Source organism: Panthera tigris, chromosome A2, assembly GCF_018350195.1.
Source record: "Panthera tigris isolate Pti1 chromosome A2, P.tigris_Pti1_mat1.1, whole genome shotgun sequence".
Lineage (NCBI taxonomy): Eukaryota > Metazoa > Chordata > Mammalia > Carnivora > Felidae > Panthera > Panthera tigris.
Window position 1 is genome coordinate 10,689,187 of NC_056661.1, and position 21,562 is coordinate 10,710,748.

The 21,562-nt window shown below is 39.3% G+C and overlaps 2 protein-coding genes across 2 annotated transcripts; one reads left to right on the top strand and one right to left on the bottom strand.

Annotated features, from left to right (window-relative positions):
* The first annotated feature begins 7,124 nt into the window (after positions 1–7,124).
* Positions 7,125–8,495, top strand: LOC102957024 (olfactory receptor 7A17-like). The gene is made up of 2 exons (XM_007098165.3): positions 7,125–8,038; positions 8,402–8,495. Exons 1-2 carry the CDS (start codon positions 7,125–7,127, stop codon positions 8,493–8,495), a joined length of 1,008 nt encoding a protein of 335 aa, XP_007098227.2.
* Positions 8,496–18,928: 10,433 nt separating this feature from the next.
* LOC102956748 (olfactory receptor-like protein OLF4) lies at positions 18,929–19,897 on the bottom strand. Its single transcript, XM_015544715.2, has one exon. The coding sequence runs from the start codon at positions 19,895–19,897 to the stop codon at positions 18,929–18,931; it is 969 nt and encodes a 322-aa protein (XP_015400201.2).
* Positions 19,898–21,562: the final 1,665 nt, after the last annotated feature.

Sequence of the window (21,562 nt, forward strand, 5' to 3'; positions counted from 1 at the left end):
CTCTTCATTTGGGTGACTCATGTCAAACCTCCTCACCTCGGAACTAGAGTTGTTTTTCTTTTAAGTTTATTTATTTATTTTGAGAGAGACAGAGAAACTTAGAGTGGGGAAGGGGCAGAGAGAGATGGAGAGAGGGAATCCCAAGAAGGCTCCATACTGCCAGTGCAGAGCATGACTTGGGGCTCGAGCCCATGAACCATGAGATCATGACCTGAGCCAAAATCAAGAGTCTGCCGCTTAACTGACTGAGCCACCCAGGCACCCCGAACTAGAGTTTTTATATGTACATAGATTGTTAGGTCTTTGAAAATTCTATTTTATGCATCCAAATACCATGGTCAATTGCCTTTTCCAAAGATCCCGGTGGCTTAATGTGTTGGCAAGAATAAGCTGGCTGTCCTGCTTATCACATTAATGCCTCTGATGGCCACGTGAGTCACATATGGTGTTCGCAGTTCCGGACCACATTCTGTCTCCTGGGGTCAGAAGGAACTCATGTCAACTTCAGCAGCTCCCATCTTAGCTCTATCATACGTGGAAAACCACTACACAGCCGCTGTACTCACAAATTCTTTTCTCAATCTCTTGGTGAATGTAATGACCTTTGAATTCATCTGGAGTGATATTTGGGTAGCGAGTGATTGTGCAAACATGAGAGATCTAATGCCACATTCCTGTTGGCTTGTACCTTGCTTTCCTTGTTATATATAGCTCTATATAGCGGTACATAGTTCTCTCTCTCTCTCTCTCTCTATCTATCTATATATAGATAGATAGATTAGATAACTAGATTATCTAATTTGTTGGCGTACAATGTTTCATAACATTCTCTTATGTTCATTTTTGTATGGTCCACACTAATGTCCACACTTTTATCTCTTACTTCAGTAACTTATGTCTACTCTCTTCACTTCATTTCAGTTTATCTTAACTTCTGTTATTTTTATTATTGTTCTCAACAAACCAACTTTTCATTTCATTGATTTTCTTTCTTGTTTTACTGGTTTATATTTTATTATCACAAATCTTTATTATTTCCTATATGCATACACATATATACTGTATAATAACATACTTAGGACCCTGAACTGCTTTTAGAACAGGCCATCACTGAATCCACACTTCAGTCAACTAAGTGATAAAAATATATTTAAATATGCTCATTTGTTCAAGCTGCCATATGGACCTGGGTTTCTGATAATCACTCCATCAAAATATTTGGTTTGCTCAAAAATTCCTTTCCATATTCCATCAAGCATGATCAGTAGAATTCATTCTGTTGTGCATTCATTACATTTTTTATTAAAAAATTAGAAAAATCTCACAACTCCTTGGATACCTTAATTTCCATCATATATATACATATACATATACATATACATATATATATATATACATATACATATACATATATATATATGTATATATATATATATAAATGTTTGTTTATTTTTGAGAGAGAGAGGGAGAGAGCAGGGGAGGGGCAGAGAGACAGGGAGACACAGAATCTGAAGAAGGCTCCAGGCTCTGAGCTGTCAGCACAGAGCCCAATGGGGGGCTCAAACTCATGAACCACGAGATCATGACTTGAGCCTAAACTGGACACTTAACCAGTTGAGCCAGCCAGGTGTCCCTTAATTTAATCTTATCTAAACTTTGCATTTACCTCTGTGGTGTCCTGAGATCTGACGTCAGATGTTGGTTCAGGGAAGAGGAAAAGGAATGGACATGACAAGAATCGGCAGGCATCCCCTTGCAAGGTGAATGTGTTTTAGGTGAAGTGATTACAAAGCTTTTAGACAAGGTACCGTGTGGCTCATCAGACAGGTCAAGATGTGCTGTGTGGGCCAAACTGAAGCCTCTGTGTAGTTGGACAAATCAGAGTATTTGAATTTACCCAAATCCTAGATTCTTTCTACTCATTATTGTTCTCAACTGCCTCTTTACAAATGATGCCTTGAATTTTATAAAAGATATTTAGCAGGCTATGAATTCAGCTTATTTTGTAGCACATCCATATATGAGATCTGACTTTGTTTTTGTTCCATTCCCATACTGAGATACAGCTTTGAGAGATCAGAGATTTGATTTATGCAGTTCTGTATATGTCCTGATTATTGTATTCTAAATAATCTGAGGATCTAAAACCCCTATCTTTGTCATGTCTTTCTGTAGCCTCTCCAGTGCAATTGAAAGCACTCAGCACACTCCCAACTTTATTCCTTTTCATGGCTGGATAACATCCCATGTGTGGATAGACTGCCGTTTGTTTATTCATTCACCATTTGATGACCATGTGGGTAGTAACCATCTGTTGGCTACTGCCGATCTTTTCCCCACGTAACTACTTTACATTCCAATCAGCAAAGCATGAGGCTCCCAATTTCTCCACATCCTTGTAAACATTTCTCATATTCCATTTGAAAAATAGTAGCCTTCCTATGAGTGTGATTTGGTATCTCACGGTTGTGAGTTGTAGTTCCCTAATGACTGTTGATGTTGAACACGTGTCTTGACCCCCTGTATGTCCTCCTTGGGGAAATGTCTACTTAGGTCTTTTGTCCGTTTTCAAATTGGGCTGTTGTTTCTGTTGTTGGGTTTTTGTACTTGTTACATATTCCTGATATTCAACTCTTACGAAATGTATAATTTGCAAACATACTGTGCTCTCCTATGGGTTGTATTTCTGCTCTCTTCATAGTGTCTACTGATACTCTAAAGGGTTCAATGTGGTCCCATTTTCTTTTCTTTTTCTTTTGTTGTTTGTGCTTTTGGTGTCATATTTACGAAATCAGTGTCAAAATTCCCCTTGGTCACAGTGTAGGATCCTTTTAACATGTTCCTGGATTCCATTCGCTAGTAGTTTGTAGAAGATTTTTTCAGCTACACTCATAAGAACGCTGGACTGTAATTTACATTTCTTGTTTTCTTCGGTTAGGTGTCAGGGCGGTCATGGTATCATCAAATATGTTTTGGAAGAGTTTGAGAAAGTTCAGTATAAATTAAGGTTTGATAGGATTAACCAATGAAGCCATCAGATCCTGGACTTTCCTCTGTTGGAAAGGTTTTTTTTTTTTTTTTTTTTTTTTAATTATTATTATTGGGGCGCCTGGGTGGCGCAGTCGGTTAAGCGTCCGACTTCAGCCAGGTCACGATCTCGCAGTCTGTGAGTTCGAGCCCCGCGTCAGGCTCTGGGCTGATGGCTCGGAGCCTGGAGCCTGTTTCCGATTCTGTGTCTCCCTCTCTCTCTGCCCCTCCCCCGTTCATGCTCTGTCTCTCTCTGTCCCAAAAATAAATAAAAAACGTTGAAAAAAAATTAAAAAAAATTATTATTATTGTTCTAATATCCTTATTTGTTATAGATCTATTCAGATTTTTCATTTCTACTTGAGCCACTTTGTTAGTGTATTTCTAGGAATGCATCCATTCAACTAGATTATCTAATTTGTTGGTGTACAATGTTTCATAACATTCTCTTATGTTCATTTTCTTATGGTCCATACTAATGTCCACACTTTCGTCTCTTACTTCAGTAACTTACGTCTACTCTCTTCCCTTCGTTTCAGTTTATCTTAACTTTTGTCATTTTTATCAATGTTCTCAACAAACCAACGTTTCTTTTCATTGATTTTCTTTCTTGTTTTACTGGTCTATATTTTTATTATCATGAATCTTTATTATTTCCTTAGGTAGCTTGGAGTTGAGTTTGCTATTATTATTATTAATTATTATTATTAATTATTTCTTTAAGGTGTAAAATTAGGATATTGATTTGAAGTCTTTCTTTTTTTTTTTTTTAGATGTAGACATTTATAGCTATAAGCTTACCCTCTGATCATTGCTTTTGCCAAATTCATAAGTTCTGGGAGGTTGTATTCTTGTTTTTGTTCTTTTTTTAAAAATTAATGTTTATTTTTGAGAGAGAGAGAGACAGAACACGAGTGGGGAGGAGCAGAGAGAGAGGACGACATAGAATCCAAAGCAGGCTCCAGGCTCTGAGCTGTCCACACAGAGTCCAGCGTGAGGCTTGAACTCATGAGCCGTGAGATCATAACCTGAACCAAAGTCGGATACTTAACTTACTGAGCCACCCAGGTGCCCCTTGTTTTTGTTTTTATCAAAGTGTTTTGTAATATCCCTCATTGTTTCTTCTTGGACTCACTGGTTGGTTAAGTGTGTGTTTTTGAACCTTCATGTATTTGGCAATTTTCTAGTTTTCCTTCTGATACTGATGTCTAGTTTCCCTTCATTTGATTGGAGAAGATATTTTATATTATTTTAAACTTTTAAAAATTATTGAAACATATTCAACATTTTGATGTAGTAACAGGAATCATCAGAGTTTCCACTCTCCACCCCCCTCCCCCACCCAGGAATTATCTCATTGTTTGCTGGGGGTTATAGTCTGTTGAGTATTATTCTGAACTGTTTTTGTAATGACTGCATTCTCTTTCATGTGTGATCTCCGATGTCTCTGTTCTTTTAGCTTGGGTGTCAGCCTGCAGTTTGAAAGAGAATTTGTTTAATGTCATGATTGAGGACAACACCAGAGAAAATAGATGGGAGAAAGAAGATATTCTGGTATAATCATAGTGTCCCTCCAGAATCAAGGGTAGAGCAGGCATTGTGGGTTTCTCTGCATTACAGCGGCCATACCTAAAAAGTGGTGGTCTTTTTCTGGGAGGAAAGAGTCCAAAGAGATAAGAACTCCAAAGATGTCTCCCAGGATTAAATCCAGCACATGAGCACATGTTTGCACTGTGTTTTTCTCTTTTAGCTCCAGGGAACAAAATCTCTCAAGGTATAGAGAGACAAAAGAATACTTCATCAACAGGACTGTTGGGAATTCAGCTCCTAAAGCCACAGAAATTCTTAAATGCTTCCACTAGGCCCTCTAAAGTCAATTCTACTAATTTCGGATGATGAGGAAACACAGTTGTGTCTTCCAGAGACCTCATGAGAGGTTCCATCACCCTGGCCTTTCTGGGGGCAAATTCATTAATCTCAGTGGGAATGAACTTCATGAGTGAGCTCAGACATTTTTGTGATAATATCTGGGTGAACCACAGCATTTTCACAGGTACTGGGGAATATGATAATGATGCATAGGACTCTCTTTATTGACAATAACTTTATGTTATACAAAGGATAACAAGTAAAGAAATGTTTGTTAATACAAAATCCTGGCACGTTTAAGTCCCAGATTTTGGAAGTCAATAAGTGGGATGCACTAAAATATCTTTTTGCACCCATCGGTCTCCTCTGGTGTTGGCTATCCATCATGGGGCCTCCCTGTCTCAATGGTTTGTTCTGTTGTTTCACTGTTTTTCCTTTTCCCTGTTAGTGGTATATCTTTTTAATGCCACTCAACCATTCGTTCTTTCCACAAACATTTATTGAGAAATTACTGCATGGTAGGAACTAACATATTCTGGGAATAAAGAAATTAATAAGGTATTGTTTCTTCTCTCAAGGTGCTCCTGATCTAAACAGAGGAAGAAACATAGAAATAAGTAAATGCAATCTCTGATATGGTATTCCAATTCTGGTGAAGTGGGTCCTAAAATAGTAGACTTTTCTTGAGGAGATTAGTGAAGGCTTCACAGTCAAGGTTTTAAATGTACAGAGGTTTGGGGCATCTGGGTGGCTCAGTCAATTAAGCATCCGGCTTAAGCTCAGGTCATGATCTCACCTTTTGTGGGATCGAGCCCCACGTTGGGCTCTGTGCTGACAGCCCAGAGCCTGGAGCCTGCTTCAGATTCTGTGTCTCCCTCTCTCTCTGCCCCTTGATGAAGCTGGAGAATTGAATCCCTAAGTCTTCTTTGCCAGTGGAAGCTGCCTATCTACCCAGATGGGTTTGGCCTCCCCATGCCTAGTGATAGGGTCACCTGCCGCCCCAGTGGCAGTGGCCTCCATACCCACAGTGGTGTCACCTCTCCACTTCAGTCTGAGGGGTTAACTCTGCTTTGCCTGAGGAAACAAATGCCTCCCCACCAGGCAGTTGCCACCCAAGACAATGCCAAATCTCCTCATGTCCCACCCTTAACACTCCTCTTTGTTTCTAGATCCATAACTAGACTCATTTGCCGGCAGGCCCCTAAGGATAAGGTGCAGTGTGATCTGTGAGAAAGTGTTCTACACTCCAGAAGAACGACTTGAGTTTTCTAATTTATACAGACAGAAATCCAGGGAACATGTGTGGGAAGGGATAGATTCAGAGTGTGGGCTAATGTGGGAAAGAACATAAAGTTGGAACGGGCTGAATGTATTGATATGGGCTCACTAAGCAGAGATTCTGCGTTTAATGTTGCAGCCTGGGAACTTACAGTTTGTTTGGTGGAACCCGGACCACAGGTAGCCCACAGTGAGTGAGTTGGAAATGCCAGACCTGCCTTGGTTTAATGTAGAGTTGTGGATTTAGAGGCTTAGGGAGATTGGAATGTTAGAATGGGTTTATCGGGTTAGACCTACTCACCCACGCTGGAAGAGTCCAGAGGACATACCTTGCACAATGACTATGAGAAATGGATTGTGAGGGGAGCCACAATATCCTTGATGAGCTCTGGGATTGCTGTTCTCTGTAGGCTAGATCTTACAGTGGAAACTTCAGCCACCGTGTTGGAAAACTTAAATGAAGTGGGAGTAATTGGGTCCTGGGATGGCAGAGGCCAAGTACCAGCATCAACAACCAAAGGCAAAGTGGAAATGATTGCTGTAGTGGACTGGAATAGTCTGACTTACTCCAATGGTTGGTGGTGACTAGTTGACCATGGTGCTCCTGGAAGAGAAATTAGGTAGCAAGTCTACTAAATTCTCACTTGATCTGTTTAAGCAGAAAAGTTCAAGGTCAAGTAAACAAAAACTAACCTTAATCAAAAACAGTGAGTCCCAACCTCTCAGTAAATTCCCAGAGCTGGTTTACAGACCTAGAACTTTTGGAATGAAAGGGGGCCAAGTCCTCTTGAGGAAGGACCCCTGTATACTGCCCTATACTTATTCCATTAATCTTTCTCCTCACCTTCCCAATCAGGACCTTCAGCGTTTTACCAGGGTAATTGTAGAGGGTAACTGCTTGAGCTTAAATCTGCATTTCTTCGTCCCTTTTCCACCGTTTCATCAGCCACATGGAATCAGAAAATCAAACATGTGTTTCAGAATTTATCCTCCTGGGTGTCTCAGAAGATGTATTACTACAGCCCCTCCTCTTTGGACTGTTTTTGTCCATGTATCTGGTCACGTTCATTGGGAACCTGCTCATCATCCTGGCCATTATCACGGACTCCCACCTCCACACGCCCATGTACTTCTTTCTCTCCAATCTCTCTTTGGCAGACATCTGTTTCATCTCCACCACCATCCCTAAGATGCTACTGAACATCCAGACACAGAGCAAAGTCATTACCTATGCAGGATGCATCACCCAGTTGTACTTTTTCATGCTTTTTGGAGATCTGGACAACTTCCTCCTGACTGTGATGGCCTATGACCGGTTTGTGGCCATCTGTCACCCCCTCCACTACACGATCATCATGAACCCCCGCCTCTGTGGCCTCCTGCTTCTGACATCCTGGATCATGACTGCCCTGCACTCATTGTTACAGAGCTTAATGGTTTTGCGACTCTCTTTTTGTGAAGAGTTGGAAATCCCTCATTTTTTCTGTGAACTTAATCAGCTAATCCATCTTGCTTGTTCTGATACTTTTCTCAACGATTTGGTGATGTATTTTGCTACTGGCCTTGTAGCTATTGTTCCACTCACAGGGATCCTCTTCTCTTACTCTAAGATTGTAACCTCCATTTTCAGAATTTCATCAGCTGGAGGCAAGTACAAAGCATTTTCTACATGTGGGTCTCACCTTTCAGTTGTCTCCTTGTTCTATGGCACAGGCCTTGGGGTGTATCTGAGTTCTGCTGCTGCACAAAACTCCAGGGCCAGTGCCATAGCCTCAGTCATGTACACAGTGGTCACCCCCATGCTGAACCCTTTTATCTATAGTCTAAAAAACAAAGACATAAAGCAAGCCCTTAAAAAGCTCTTCAGCCAAGAAACGTTCTCTACATAGGGGTATTATTTGTATGAAGACAGAGACTTGATCGTGAGTAACAATGCTCAAAACCCCACAGGACCTAAATCATGATAATGTTATAAGCTCACAAAATGGTAATCTGCAGTTTATGTTGTCTCAAGGGTTCAGCCTCTTTAATTTTTCATACATGATAAGTAACTCTTTCTTCTGTATTTTATTTAAAACTTTGATCTCTCATATTTTGGGAGGTCAGTGAGGGAAATAGAATCCAGTGCGTGAGTTTTCAGCAGCAAATATATGTAATACAGGAGGTTTAGTACTTATAATATTATAGGAAGAGCTAGAGGAATAAATGTGTAATGCTTCCCGTGCCAGATGAGAGCAGCTGCCCTCAAAGAAAATTCTGCTCTCAAAGAAAATTTACTTGACATATCAAAGGCTATATACCAATCACTAAAGTTTGTGTGAATCCACTTTAGAAATTGAACACATTGCAGAACAGAAGGAACTGGAGTCACCATTGGGTAACGTCTACAATAATCCACATTCACTCTCTAAGACCTAATTTTCTTCTGCACCATCTAAAACATGAGTCTGGCACAACAGAAATGACAGCCCTTGACATTCAAGAATTGATAGTGTCATTGATCTTTGGAATTTCCACAGGGATGCATTGCTATTCTTAACATTTTTATAGGCAAGAACACTATCAGAGGATCTATTTTGCTCCCTCTTAACATAATGTCCCTTTCTCAGATTATAAAAGCATTGTGGGTATTTTGCCAAATTCCATCTATGGCTTTTCCATCTCTTCATGTTAGAAATTAGGTCATAATAACAGGATACAGTTATGGACCTGAAATACACTTTGTGAAACATAATGAGGTTAATACTTTATCATCACCTGACCCAGAAGTGACATCACTAATTTGTATGCTATAATGGTAATTTCCTATTTCAGACTCCCTACTTCACAATTTTCTGATAAATTTCCACAGGAAGGAAGGAAGGAAGGGAAAGAAAGAAAGAAATGAAAGGTAGAAAAATGCCTAATTACATTATTTGCCAATTTCTATAGTATAAGTCTCTCACTTTGGCTAACTTTAAGCTACCCATGTGACTTTTACCCAACAAAGTGGGATGAGACATGCACAGTCACACCTCATAACCCATTAGGAACCAGCTCCAACACATAAACATCTTTGTGTAAAGTCAGGAGAAAAATAAAGAGCATTAGTCTGTTGCAGTTTTAATGTTTTTTTCAGGGTGAGCTGGTCCCATCATTTGAGGGTCAATGAAAAGTCTCAGGCTTGAGTAATTGCGACTCTTCATTCTGATGACTTAGGCCAACTTTCTTTGTATGAGAACTTGAATTTTTCTTAGTTATACAGATGGATGGGATCTTAGTAAGATGCCCATCACTTTTAATTAAGAAGGCATCAAGATCAATTGCCTATTCCAAAATTCCCTATGGTTCAATCAATTTTGATTAACATTTGATCCTTCTACCCATTACGTTAACGATAAATTCCTCACCTCTCACTTTGAGTGATATCTGCTCGGTCTCTGCCAGTTCGGGATGTCATTCTCTCTGTTGAACCTAGGTTGAACTTGTTCCAATGTCAGCACCTCCCATGTTATGATAACTGTCACGCAGAGGACAACCACTACAGAACTCTGCAGAGATGTCGCACACATCACCAATGTATTTCTCAATCTCTTGTTGATACTATGGCCTCTGACTGCTTTCTTAAGGCATTCTTGGGAGTTTAGATGTTGAATCACTGGAGATAAATCTACACAGCACTGCTTTGGTCTCATCCCATAAGTTTATGTATGTTGTGATTTTGTTTTCATTTATCTGAAGATCGTTTCTAATTTCCCCTGCGATTTTTTCCTTAGTCAATTGATTGAGTGTGCTCTGCAATTTTCACATAGGTGTGGATTTTCCAGTTTTCCTCCTTATATTGATTTCTAGTTTCATTCTCTGTGGTTGGAGAAGATACTTAGAGTAACTTCAACTTAAAAATGTACTGATAATTGTGTTTTCAGGCCTTTTTTGGTGTCAATTTGATTTTTGTATACTGACACACTTTGACTCCCTTCTCATTTCTTTTGGCCTGTAGTTTATAGATATTTTATTTGTAGTTACCATGGGGATTACACGTAACATCCTAAGCTTGTAACAATATCATTTGAAGTGATATCAACTTGACTTCAACCATATATAAAACTCTACTCCTACACAGTTCTACCCATCATTTTATCATTATCAAAATTCACGTAATTATTAAAAAATTTTAAAGTAGGAGTATTTTTATTTATTTTTTAAATTTATCTGAGGGAAAGTGAGAGAGTGAACGAGAAAGCATGTGAGCAGGAAAGAGGATCAAAGGGAAAGAGAGAATTTACTAAGTGTGGACCCTGACTTGGGGCTCAATCCCACAATCCTGGGATCATGACCTGAGCCTAAATCAAGAATCAGATATTCAACCAACTGAGCTACCCAGGTGCCCCTCATGTAATTATTTTTAAGCAGTTGTGTTGTAAGTCCTTCCACATATGGAATGTGGAGTTAAAATCTAATATTACAAAATGCTGGTTTTTGTATTTTACCATGTATTTAACTCCAACCAAGATATTTCTGGCCTCCTAAGGCATCACGTTACTGTGTAGTGTCCTTCCATTCTGACCTGAAGCACTCCCTTTGGCTTTTCTTGTAGGGTGGGTCCAGTAGGAATCCAACTGCCTTGGCTTTTGTTTATCTGAGAATGTCTGAAATTCTCCTTCATGTTTCGTACACTTTCATGAGGTGTAGAATTCTAAGGTGACAATATTTTCTTCCAGTAATTTAAATATATTATCCCATTGGCTCTGGCCTCCAAAGTTTCTGTGGAAAAATCGGCTTACAATCTTATTGAGGATCTCATGCATGATGAGTTCTCACTTACTGAACTCAGGATTACCTCTTCTATATTTGGCTTTCAGTAGTTTGATTATGTGTCTCAGTGTGAATCTCTTTGTTTATCCTACTTTGAGTTCACTGAATTTCTTGGATATGTAGATTAATTTATTTCATCAAATTTGGGGAGTTTCAGCAATTACTTCTTCCAATAATTACTTCTTTCTTTCAATTACTTCTCTTTGCCCATTTCTCTCTTTTCTTTCTGGACTCCCTTAATGCTTGTGTTGGTTTTGGTAATGGAGTCCCACAAGTCTCTTAGGCTCTGTTTAGTTTTTCTTATTTCTTTTTTCTTTCTGCCCCTAACACTCAATAATTTCAACTGGCCTGTCTTCAAGTTCATGAATTATTTCTGTCTGTTCAAAGCTGCTCTTTTTAAAATAGATGGTCGCTTTCTTTATTATCATGAAGATATGTTACTTTAGACCTACATTAACATTGTACTAACTGGGGAAACCATACAAGCATTCCAATAAAATCATAAACAAATCAAGCATTTAAAAAATCATCTTTATTATAGTTCCTGCTACAACATACTAAACAAGACAAATAAAGTACAAGTAATCATTATTACATTCAGATAGCTAATACTTACATGAGACTTGCTATATATAAATGTTGTTCTAAGTGTTTTACATACAGAAATAATTTATTTCTCTCAAAAACTGTAAGGTATTTGCAATGGAGATTACGTGTTACATATGAGGAAACCAAGGCACAGAAAGGTTAAGTAACTTCTATAGTCACACATCTAACAAGTGCTAGAGCTTGGATTTTGGAATTCTTTCCAGAAATGATCTATCATATTCAGTATCATCTCAATCAAAATTCTGGCAGGCAATTTTGTAAAAACTGTTAAGCTGATTCTAAAATGAATATGCATTTTGAAAGATCTAGAAAACCCAAAAAATATGGAAAAAGGAAAAACAAAGTTAGCATTTTTATACTACCTGATTTCCAAACTATTACAAATTTATAGTAATCAAGATATTGTGATATTGGCTTACAACATATAAATAAATCACTATAAGAAACATAGAGCCCAGAAATGAACCCACACATATACAATCAAATTATTTTAAAAGGTGACATTATAAGTCAATAGGAAAAATATATTCTCAACAACTAGTACTAGAATAATTGGATATCTATATGGCAAAAAATAAACATTGATGCCAATTTATACTATATTCAAAAATTAATTTTAAATGGATTATAGACTTAAACATAAAAGATAAGACTATAATACTTCCAGAAAATCATAAGACAGAAACTTTGTGACTTTGGAGTACCTAATATTGCTTAAAAATAAGATACTAATTATTAAAAAATTGATCGGTATTTTTTAGGAGGTAGCATTAAGAGATAGGATGAAAATATCTACCATATTATGTCTGATTAAAGGCTTGCATAGAGAATACATAAATCACTCTTAAAACTCAATGGTAAGAAGACAAATAATGTAATAAAAATGGTTAAAAGACTTGAAGAGATATTTCACATAAAATATATATGAATGTCCAATAAATGTATAAAAAATTGCTCATCATCAGTCATTTAGAGAAATATAAACCAAAGTATAATAAGATGCCATTGCAGATGCCATTGAAGTGGCTAAAGTGGCATTTTCAACTTGACAACACCAAATGTTGACCAGATGATGAGTGTGGTAGGCAGACTTCTAAGATGGTCTCCTGTAGTCTTCATCTCATGTTATTCATGCCTTGAATGTGAAACTGATGTAGCGAATTGTTTCTAATAAATAGGGTACAGCAGAAGTGACAGATAATTTTTGTGATTAGGTTTTCAAAGACTGTGACTTCTGTCTTACTAGCAGACTCTATTGCCTTCTTAACTTTCACATCTTTTTTTTTTTTTTTTTTTTTTTATTTTTTAATATATGAAATTTACTGTCAAATTGGTTTCCATACAACACCCAGTGCTCATCCCAAAAGGTGCCCTCCTCAATACCCATCACCCACCCTGCCCTCCCTCCCACCCCCCATCAACCCTCAGTTTGTTCTCAGTTTTTAACAGTCTCTAATGCTTTGGCTCTCTCCCACTCTAACCTCTTTTTTTTTTTTTTTTTTTTTCCTTCCCCTCCCCCATGGGTTTCTGTTATGTTTCTCAGGATCCACATAAGAGTGAAACCATATGGTATCTGTCTTTCTCTGTATGGCTTATTTCACTTAGCATCACACTCTCCAGTTCCATCCATGTTGCTACAAAAGGCCATATTTCATTTTTTCTCATTGCCACGTAGTATTCCATTGTGTATATAAACCACAATTTCTTTATCCATTCATCAGTTGATGGACATTTAGGCTCTTTCCATCATTTGGCTATTGTTGAGAGTGCCGCTATAAACATTGGGGTACAGGTGCCCCTATGCATCAGTACTCCTGTATCCCTTGGATAAATTCCTAGCAGTGCTATTGCTGGGTCATAGGGTAGGTCTATTTTTAATTTTCTGAGGAACCTCCATACTGTTTTCCAGAGCGGCTGCACCAATTTGCATTCCCACCAACAGTGCAAGAGGGTTCCTGTTTCTCCACATCCTCTCCAGCATCTATAGTCTCCTGATTTCTTCATTTTGGCCACTCTGACTGGCGTGAGGTGGTATCTGAGTGTGGTTTTGATTTGTATTTCCCTGATAAGGATTAACTTTCACATCTTGATGAAGCAAGCTGCCATATTGGAGAGTCCCATGTGGCAACTTGTGGCATGTATCAATCGTTTGTTCATTTTTATTGCCTAGTATTCCTGCTGGTTACATGCTTTACAGCAAACATCTACAGGAGAAATGGAGCCATCAGGCCAAGAGCTCCTGAAAATTGAATCCTTCTAAAAACGATGTAAACTTAGAAATATAACTTTCCCTAGTCAAACCTTCACACAAGACCCTGACCACTTCTGATGGGTGGATTGTAGCTTTTTGAGAGATGATGATTCAGAGAATTTAGCTAAGCCATGCCCAGATTCCCAGCCCACAGAAACTTTAAGATAATCAATATGTGAGATAATCAAGATGTCTTTCCTGGACTAATATTTACATGGGTGCATACATTTGTGAACACATTGAGTTAAAAATATTTCTGAGGGACACTGGTCCAAAGGTGGCAAGTTAAAACAATAGTCATCCTAAAAGACCTTCTCTGAGTGGCCTGTGTCTTAAACCATTTTCACAAAAGCAGTTTTTGTTTCCTTTTAATGCCCACTTCATAAGCACAGTTGAAGAAATCATCTTTTATAGATTGGGTAGCCCTATGATTGGGGCTTGGGGGAGCCTACACGTAGGCTCTAGGTAAGACTGTCCAAGAAGAGTGACTTATATGGATAATACTCTACCAAAAAAGAAAATTATTCCTGGAGTATTGCTCTGAAGAGACAAGAAAAGCTTCTCCCAGGACTCAGAACCAGAGTCAGGGCACATAGAATATTACTGCCTTATACCATATATAATCTTTTCATCAAAAGACAAAGACTTCCGTAAAAACTTCCATACACGTCTTTCAGAAGTTGAAGAACATTTGGGTAATTTCTCTAAGGGAAATGTACTCCTCCTTCATTCATCAAATGGGTGCTACACATTAGCTTAGATCACAGAAGTTTATTTTCTCACAGTTATAAAGGATGGAAGTGCAAGATCATGTGCCATTATCATTGAGTTCTGGTGACAGACTTCTTACTGACTTGTAGGAAGCCACCCTCATGCATTGTCTTCAACTGGCCTTTCCTTGGTTCATGTGGGGACAGAGAGAGAGAGAGATAGTGAGAGACAGAGAGAGAGAGAGAGAGAGAGAGAGAGAGAGAGAGAGAGATCTTTCTCTTCTTATAAAGGCACCAACCCAACTGGGTTAGTACCCCACCCTTATGACTTCACTTAACCATTATCACTTCCTAAAAATCCTATCTGCAAATACAGTCACATTGGGGATTAGATCTTCAATCTAGGAATTTTAATGGGACACAATTCAGTCTATACTACACAGCTCAAGTGTATCAGGCTCTGTGTTGGGCATGGAGGGGGAACAAATGTACTTTCAGCAGAGTGAGGGTGTACAGAATTTATAGCAGCTGTATTATAACTGTTGATTTTGCCATTTGACTCTCAGCTGGCAATCTATTTCCCTTACTCTGGCTTTAGAATCTTAATATCCTTTCATTTTTATTAATGAACAAAAGAAAGGAAAGAATCAGTACTCTATCTAGAAGGACTGAGTTAGGGAATAATTTTAATACTTGAGGCCAATTGCATTCGTTATCTCTGCCCAAACCATCTTAAATTGCCTCAAGTGAATTCTGTAATCCAGAATCTCAGATTGGGAGGTTTTTGCTTGTCTTTTTTAGTGATGCTGGGGAAAATCAGAAAAGAGAGTCAAAAAAGATCCAGCTGGAGTTTCTACCCACTTTGCACATTTCTTTCAACCCTTTCAACTAGCTAACATCACCCTGATCAGCTAGCTAACACTGGGAGCTAATATTGCTCCCTGATACGTCTTACATGGCTTCTCCTTGGACAGGTTTTTTTACTTCTCATTTACTATTCCCAGCTGAATCCATTCCTCAGTGATATGTTTTCACACTTCTTAGATCTTTTCCTCCATAGTGCAGAAAATCACACAATGGTTCTAGTTTTGTTGACAGTAATCTACCAAAGAACATGTTCACCTGACCTTGACTCTGACCTAGTCATCTTTGTCATTGACTTGGAATTTCATGTCTATTTGTACGTGTGACTTCCGAATATCATATGACATATGTATGACAGCACAAACAGGCATGACTTGTTTTATTGCACTTTACTTCGTAGATATGGCATTTTTTAAAAGACATGTTAAAGGTTTGTGGCAAGCCTGTGTGAAGAAAGTCTATTGGCACCAATTATCCAACAATATCTGCTTACTTCATGTCTCTGTATCACAATTTGGAAATTCTTACAATATTTCATATTTTTTCATTATTATTATTATTATTATTATTATTGTATTTGTTATGGTGACCTGTGATCCTAATGTGACTATTGTCATTGTTTTGAGGTTTCATGAACCACACACATATGACAGCAAACTTAATGGATAAATGGTATGTATTTCGACCAATCCACTGTTTGATTGTTCCCCATCTCCTTCCCTCTCCTTAGGCCTTCCTGTTCCCCAAGACACAGCAATATTGATATTAAGTCAGTTAATAATCCTACGATGGCCTATCCATATTCAATTGCAAGACTCAGATGTCTCTCACTTTAAATCAAAAGCAAGAAGAGAAAGACAGATACCATATGTTTTCACTCATATGTGGATCTTGAGAAACTTAACAGAAGTAATTATGTCCAGTGAGGGAAGAATGTAGAAAGCCAAGAGAGGACTCCCTGGATGGTTGATATTGGGGACTGAAGCTCTGTCCCCACAAGATGGCAGGAAGGGGTCAGGTGCTGGTCTCCCAGCCAGACTTGGGACTCCAAAGAAAGAACAATGTCCTGTGCAGCCCAAAGTTGCACACACTGTAGGACTACAGAGGAGATATTTACAGCTCCCTATGTCTGCTCATTAAGCAGCTTTTACTCTAACCTGTAAGCACATGATCTCCCTATGGGGCAATGATCCAGACACAATGGGAAATTTTCCTGCTGGTTCTCTCTCTGATCCTAGGACACTGTGTGCTAATCCAGGTGAATTCAGTTTTGATTCCTTCTTCTCCATTAATCTCCTACTTTCCAGAGGTCCACACCTCCCAGCACCTCATCACAACCCTGACTTCAAGTTTTCCCAAAAATCTAATACTGAGGAACTCATCTGATTAGTTCCCTTAGGTTTTCAAAACATTGATTTACGGTGGGGACACAATCCCTGATGTCTCTAGAAAATTACTATTTCCTTCTTCAGCAGAGGGGAGAAATTTGATCCTGTGGTATAAAACCTTGGGTACTGGGCACCTGGGTGGCTCAGTCGGTTGAGCATACGACTTTGGCTTGGGTCATGATCTCACAGCTTTTGAGTTCGAGCCCCATGTCAGGCTCTGTGCTGACAGCTCAGAGCCTGGAGCCTGCTTGGGATTCTGTGTCTCCCTCTCTCTCTGCCCCTCCCCTGCTCATGCTCTGTCTCTCTATCCTTCAAAAATAAACATAAAACAAACAAACAAAAAACCCTTGGGTACTATACTCCTTAGCTTCATGATAGTTTAGCCAAAACAATTAGGAATTTAATAGTTAGATCACAAGTTAAGAACTGTTGTTTACTCCCTCATGATGAAGTGTATTTTAATTGTAAGAGATACATTTAGATTTTCTGCAGCATAGGCTAGCTTAGCACACTAAAGCGATTCTATGATTTAATTTTCACAAAAGTATTATCAATGAAGTCATGCTTTCATCAGCTCTATTCTCTATTGTCTAAATGGGTCTCAGAGGAATTTAATGTTCTGCTCAAAGGCATAAACCAAGCAGGGATGTAGTCTTAATTGGAATTATCTCGGGATGCTTCCAGTTCTGAAACTCTGGGAAGCGGTTCCCAACCGGAGTTGCTCTTGGGACATTTGGCCATGTCTGAAGGGATTCTGCTGAGTACCTTCCTTCACAGGACAGCACCAAACAACAATAATTATCTATGTCTAAAGGCCAACCGTGAGAAGGTGAGAAAACCTGTTCCCCACTGAGGCTTTTCCAACCTCAGTGTGCAGGCAATTCACCAGGGACTGTAGTTGAAATGCAAATTCTTATTCCTCAGGTCTCCAGGGGCCCCAGCAACTCTGCTTCTCTAACAAGCTCCTTGGTGGTGTTGATGCCGCGGGTCCTGGATGTGGAGCACAGACTGAGAACAAAGCCGTGGTCCTTTGTTGGAGAAAATTTAAATTTAAATTTAACGTTGTTAAGATGGCAATACTACCCCAAATATCCACAAATTCAATGACAATATGAAAATAACAAAAAGGGTTTTTTTTGGGAAAAGTTTTTAAAAAGCCATCCTAAAATTAAATTTTAAATTAAAAATTTCCAAGCATGAGCACAGAATGCCATCCCATTTATTGATGTCCTCTTTAATTTCTTTCAGCAACATTTTATGGTTTTTATTTATGTCTTTTGACTGTAACACCTTAACCAGTTATTCACCCCAGTAAATAAATCCCCTTAAACACTGCCACTGGTGCACCATACTTGATTGAGAGATGTACTTGAAAAGAAAATGTAGTGCCTAGTAATACAAAGGACACTTTAAAGTTTGCTTTATCATATTCGACGTCATCTTTGACTCCAAAGCTATATTAAGTCATTCTGTTTATTTGAATTCCTGTTTCCGTAGACTCCACTAATAGACATGTATTTGATAATCAGTTTTGCCAGTGACTAATGTAAGCCCTGGGGACATAGAACCTGAGAAGAGAACAGAATCCTAATTAGGGGAATAAAACCAATGGCCTGTTATAAAATATGCTAATATGTTAACCAGGAAGAGCAGTTAAGTTAGTGATTTACAAACGAATGACAGACATAAAGTGAAAAACTGTGGTCTCAGAATAGAATAGAATAGAATAGAATAGAATAGAATAGAATACAAATGACCTATTGCCAGATTGAATTTTTTTCCATCAGAGCGGTAACAAATGACTACTTTTTTAGGAAAACTACAGACATTGCATGGGGTGATTTTTGTCATTGGAGGAGAAATTATTCATAAGAAATCCAAGCAGTTCCAAGAGATAAATAGGAATTGCTAATTTTTTCATAAAACGGATTGGGAATCAACTTAGAAATAACAGAAGAAAATAAAGGGAAGATGGTTGGATATCAGAGAGAGGTAAAAAAAAATTAATAAAATGAGTAACTACATTGTACTGTACTGAAAAAATAAAAATTACAGGGAGTTAATGAAAGCAAATTCTATGTCCACAATTTGCTTTAAAAAGGTCACACCTTCTGACTCAAAGTCTTTGAGGACTGAAATCATGGGAAATTCTTCAACCGCAGGACAACTGGACCTTTTCTAACTGCCATTGCAGAGAATCTCCTCAGAGCCCCCTTTATGTCTTTGTTCCTCAGGCTGTAGATGAAGGGGTTCAGCATGGGTGTGACCACCGTGTACATCACCGAGGCTGTGGCACTTGAGTGGGAGCTCTGGGTGGCAGCAGAGCTGAGGTACACACCTAGGCTCGTACAAAAAAATAGGGAGACAACTAAAAGGTGAGATGCACAGGTGGAAAACGCTTTATACTTGCCCTGAGCTGAGGAGATCCCACGTATGGAGGAAACTATCTTGGAGTAAGAGTAAAGGATCCCAACGAGGGGACCACCAGCCAGCAGCACAGCTGCAAGATACATCACCACGTTATTAAGAAAGGTGTCAGAACAGGCAAGTTGGATCAACTGATTGAGTTCACATAAAAAGTGGGGGATTTCTACTTCTGTACAGAAGGACAGCCGCAACACCATTGAAGTTTGCGACAAGGAATGCAGGACACTCGTGATCCAGGACACCAGGACCAGCAGCCCACAGAGCCGGGGGTTCATGATGACCGTGTATTGCAGGGGGTGACAGATGGCCACAAACCTGTCATAGGCCATCACAGCCAGGAGATAGATGTCCAACACTGAAAAGATTAAGAAAAAGTTCATCTGGGTGATGCAGTCCTCATAGGTTATGATTTTGCTCTGTGTCTGGATGTTCCAGAGCATCTTCGGGACGGTGGTGGAGGTGAAGCAGATGTCTACAAAGGACAGGTTGGCCAGGAAGAAGTACATGGGGGTGTGGAGGTGGGAGTCAGAGCTGACAACCAGGATGATGAGCAGGTTGCCAAACACAGTGATCAGGTACATGGAGAGGAAAAGCCCAAATATGAGGGACTGAAGTTCTGGTCCCTCTGAAAATCCCAGAAGCAGAAATTCTAATAGTCGTGTATCATTTCCTGGTTCCATGAGGTTGAACTGGCCCCCGGAAAAAGATATCATCAATTTTCACCTGAAGGCATTACTCCCATAGTTGAAAGGGTTCAATTTATATTGTGCAGTCAAGAAATTAAATTCAGTATCTTGTGTATTGACTGTCCCCTTGAAGGGATTCCTTCTCATTTCATCTTTGATTAGGCATTTCAGTCCCTTTCTCTGCATTCCCCAACAGATGTCTTGCATTTTACTGTTTTACCAAGAATATCTTTCATGCATTCAAAGAATATGTACTGAGTGTCAAACATGTTCCGGGTGTTGTCTAGACAATGAGCACAGGAAACTGAAAACCAACAGCCACTATGATGCAGTGATGGAGACTGAATAGAAACAAATCAAAATATTAATAGGACATCAGAGGGTGTCAAGTGCTGTGAAGAGAACAAGAGGAGGTGTGAAGGAGAGTGTGGATACAAGTGTTATTTTGTAATTGGTGTTCAGTCAAGAACAGTGAACAAGGCGACATCTGAACGGAGACCTCAGGGAAAGGAAGGCGGGAGCCACGAGCATGTCTGGGGAAGTGTGTGCTGGCCGAGGGAATGGTCTCTGCAAAGACTCTGAGGATGATACTATGAGCTGTTCAATCCAAAATAGGTAGCATGTGTGGGAAGGGGAAGGAAAAGGAGAGAGATCAGATGTGGTATCAGGCAATTTCAAGGAAATAGGTGTCCTCACTGCTGGTTAAGCTTCAAGAGAAAGGAGTCACTCGCCCACGGTATACACTGCTTGTATTTTTTTTTTTTTTACAGTAAACTCTTTTTTTTATTTTTTTATTTTTTAATATATGAAATTTACTGTCAAATTGGTTTCCATACAACACCCAGTGCTCATCCCAAAAGGTGCCCTCCTCAATACCCATCACCCACCCTGCCCTCCCTCCCACCCCCCATCAACCCTCAGTTTGTTCTCAGTTTTTAACAGTCTCTTATGCTTTGGCTCTCTCCCACTCTAGCCTCTTTTTTTTTTTTTTTCCCTTCCCCTCCCCCATGGGTTTCTGTTATGTTTCTCAGGATCCACATAAGAGTGAAACCATATGGTATCTGTCTTTCTCTGTATGGCTTATTTCACTTAGCATCACACTCTCCAGTTCCATCCATGTTGCTACAAAAGGCCATATTTCATTTTTTCTCATTGCCACGTAGTATTCCATTGTGTATATAAACCACAATTTCTTTATCCATTCATCAGTTGATGGACATTTAGGCTCTTTCCATAATTTGGCTATTGTTGAGAGTGCCGCTATAAACATTGGGGTACAGGTGCCCCTATGCATCAGTACTCCTGTATCCCTTGGGTAAATTCCTAGCATACACTGCTTGTATTTTAGAATCCACTTGCAAAAGTGTCCTGTAAATTGACATAGAGCCCTCCTGAATGCCACGTGTTGGTTTAGTTCTGGCCTCTGTATTACAAGAATCACCTTAGAATATATTAGACCATGTCTAATATACCCCCCGCTCTGAGGATGGATCTCACTCCACGAGGCACCCACACATGCACACGCATGCACACACACACACACACACACACACACACACACACACACACCAAATCATTGCTCCCTGGGCTGTGCTCTTAGCCTGACTTCTGACCCCCAGCCCCAATGATTAAAGTCGGAGTGGCTATAACTCAAGCTGG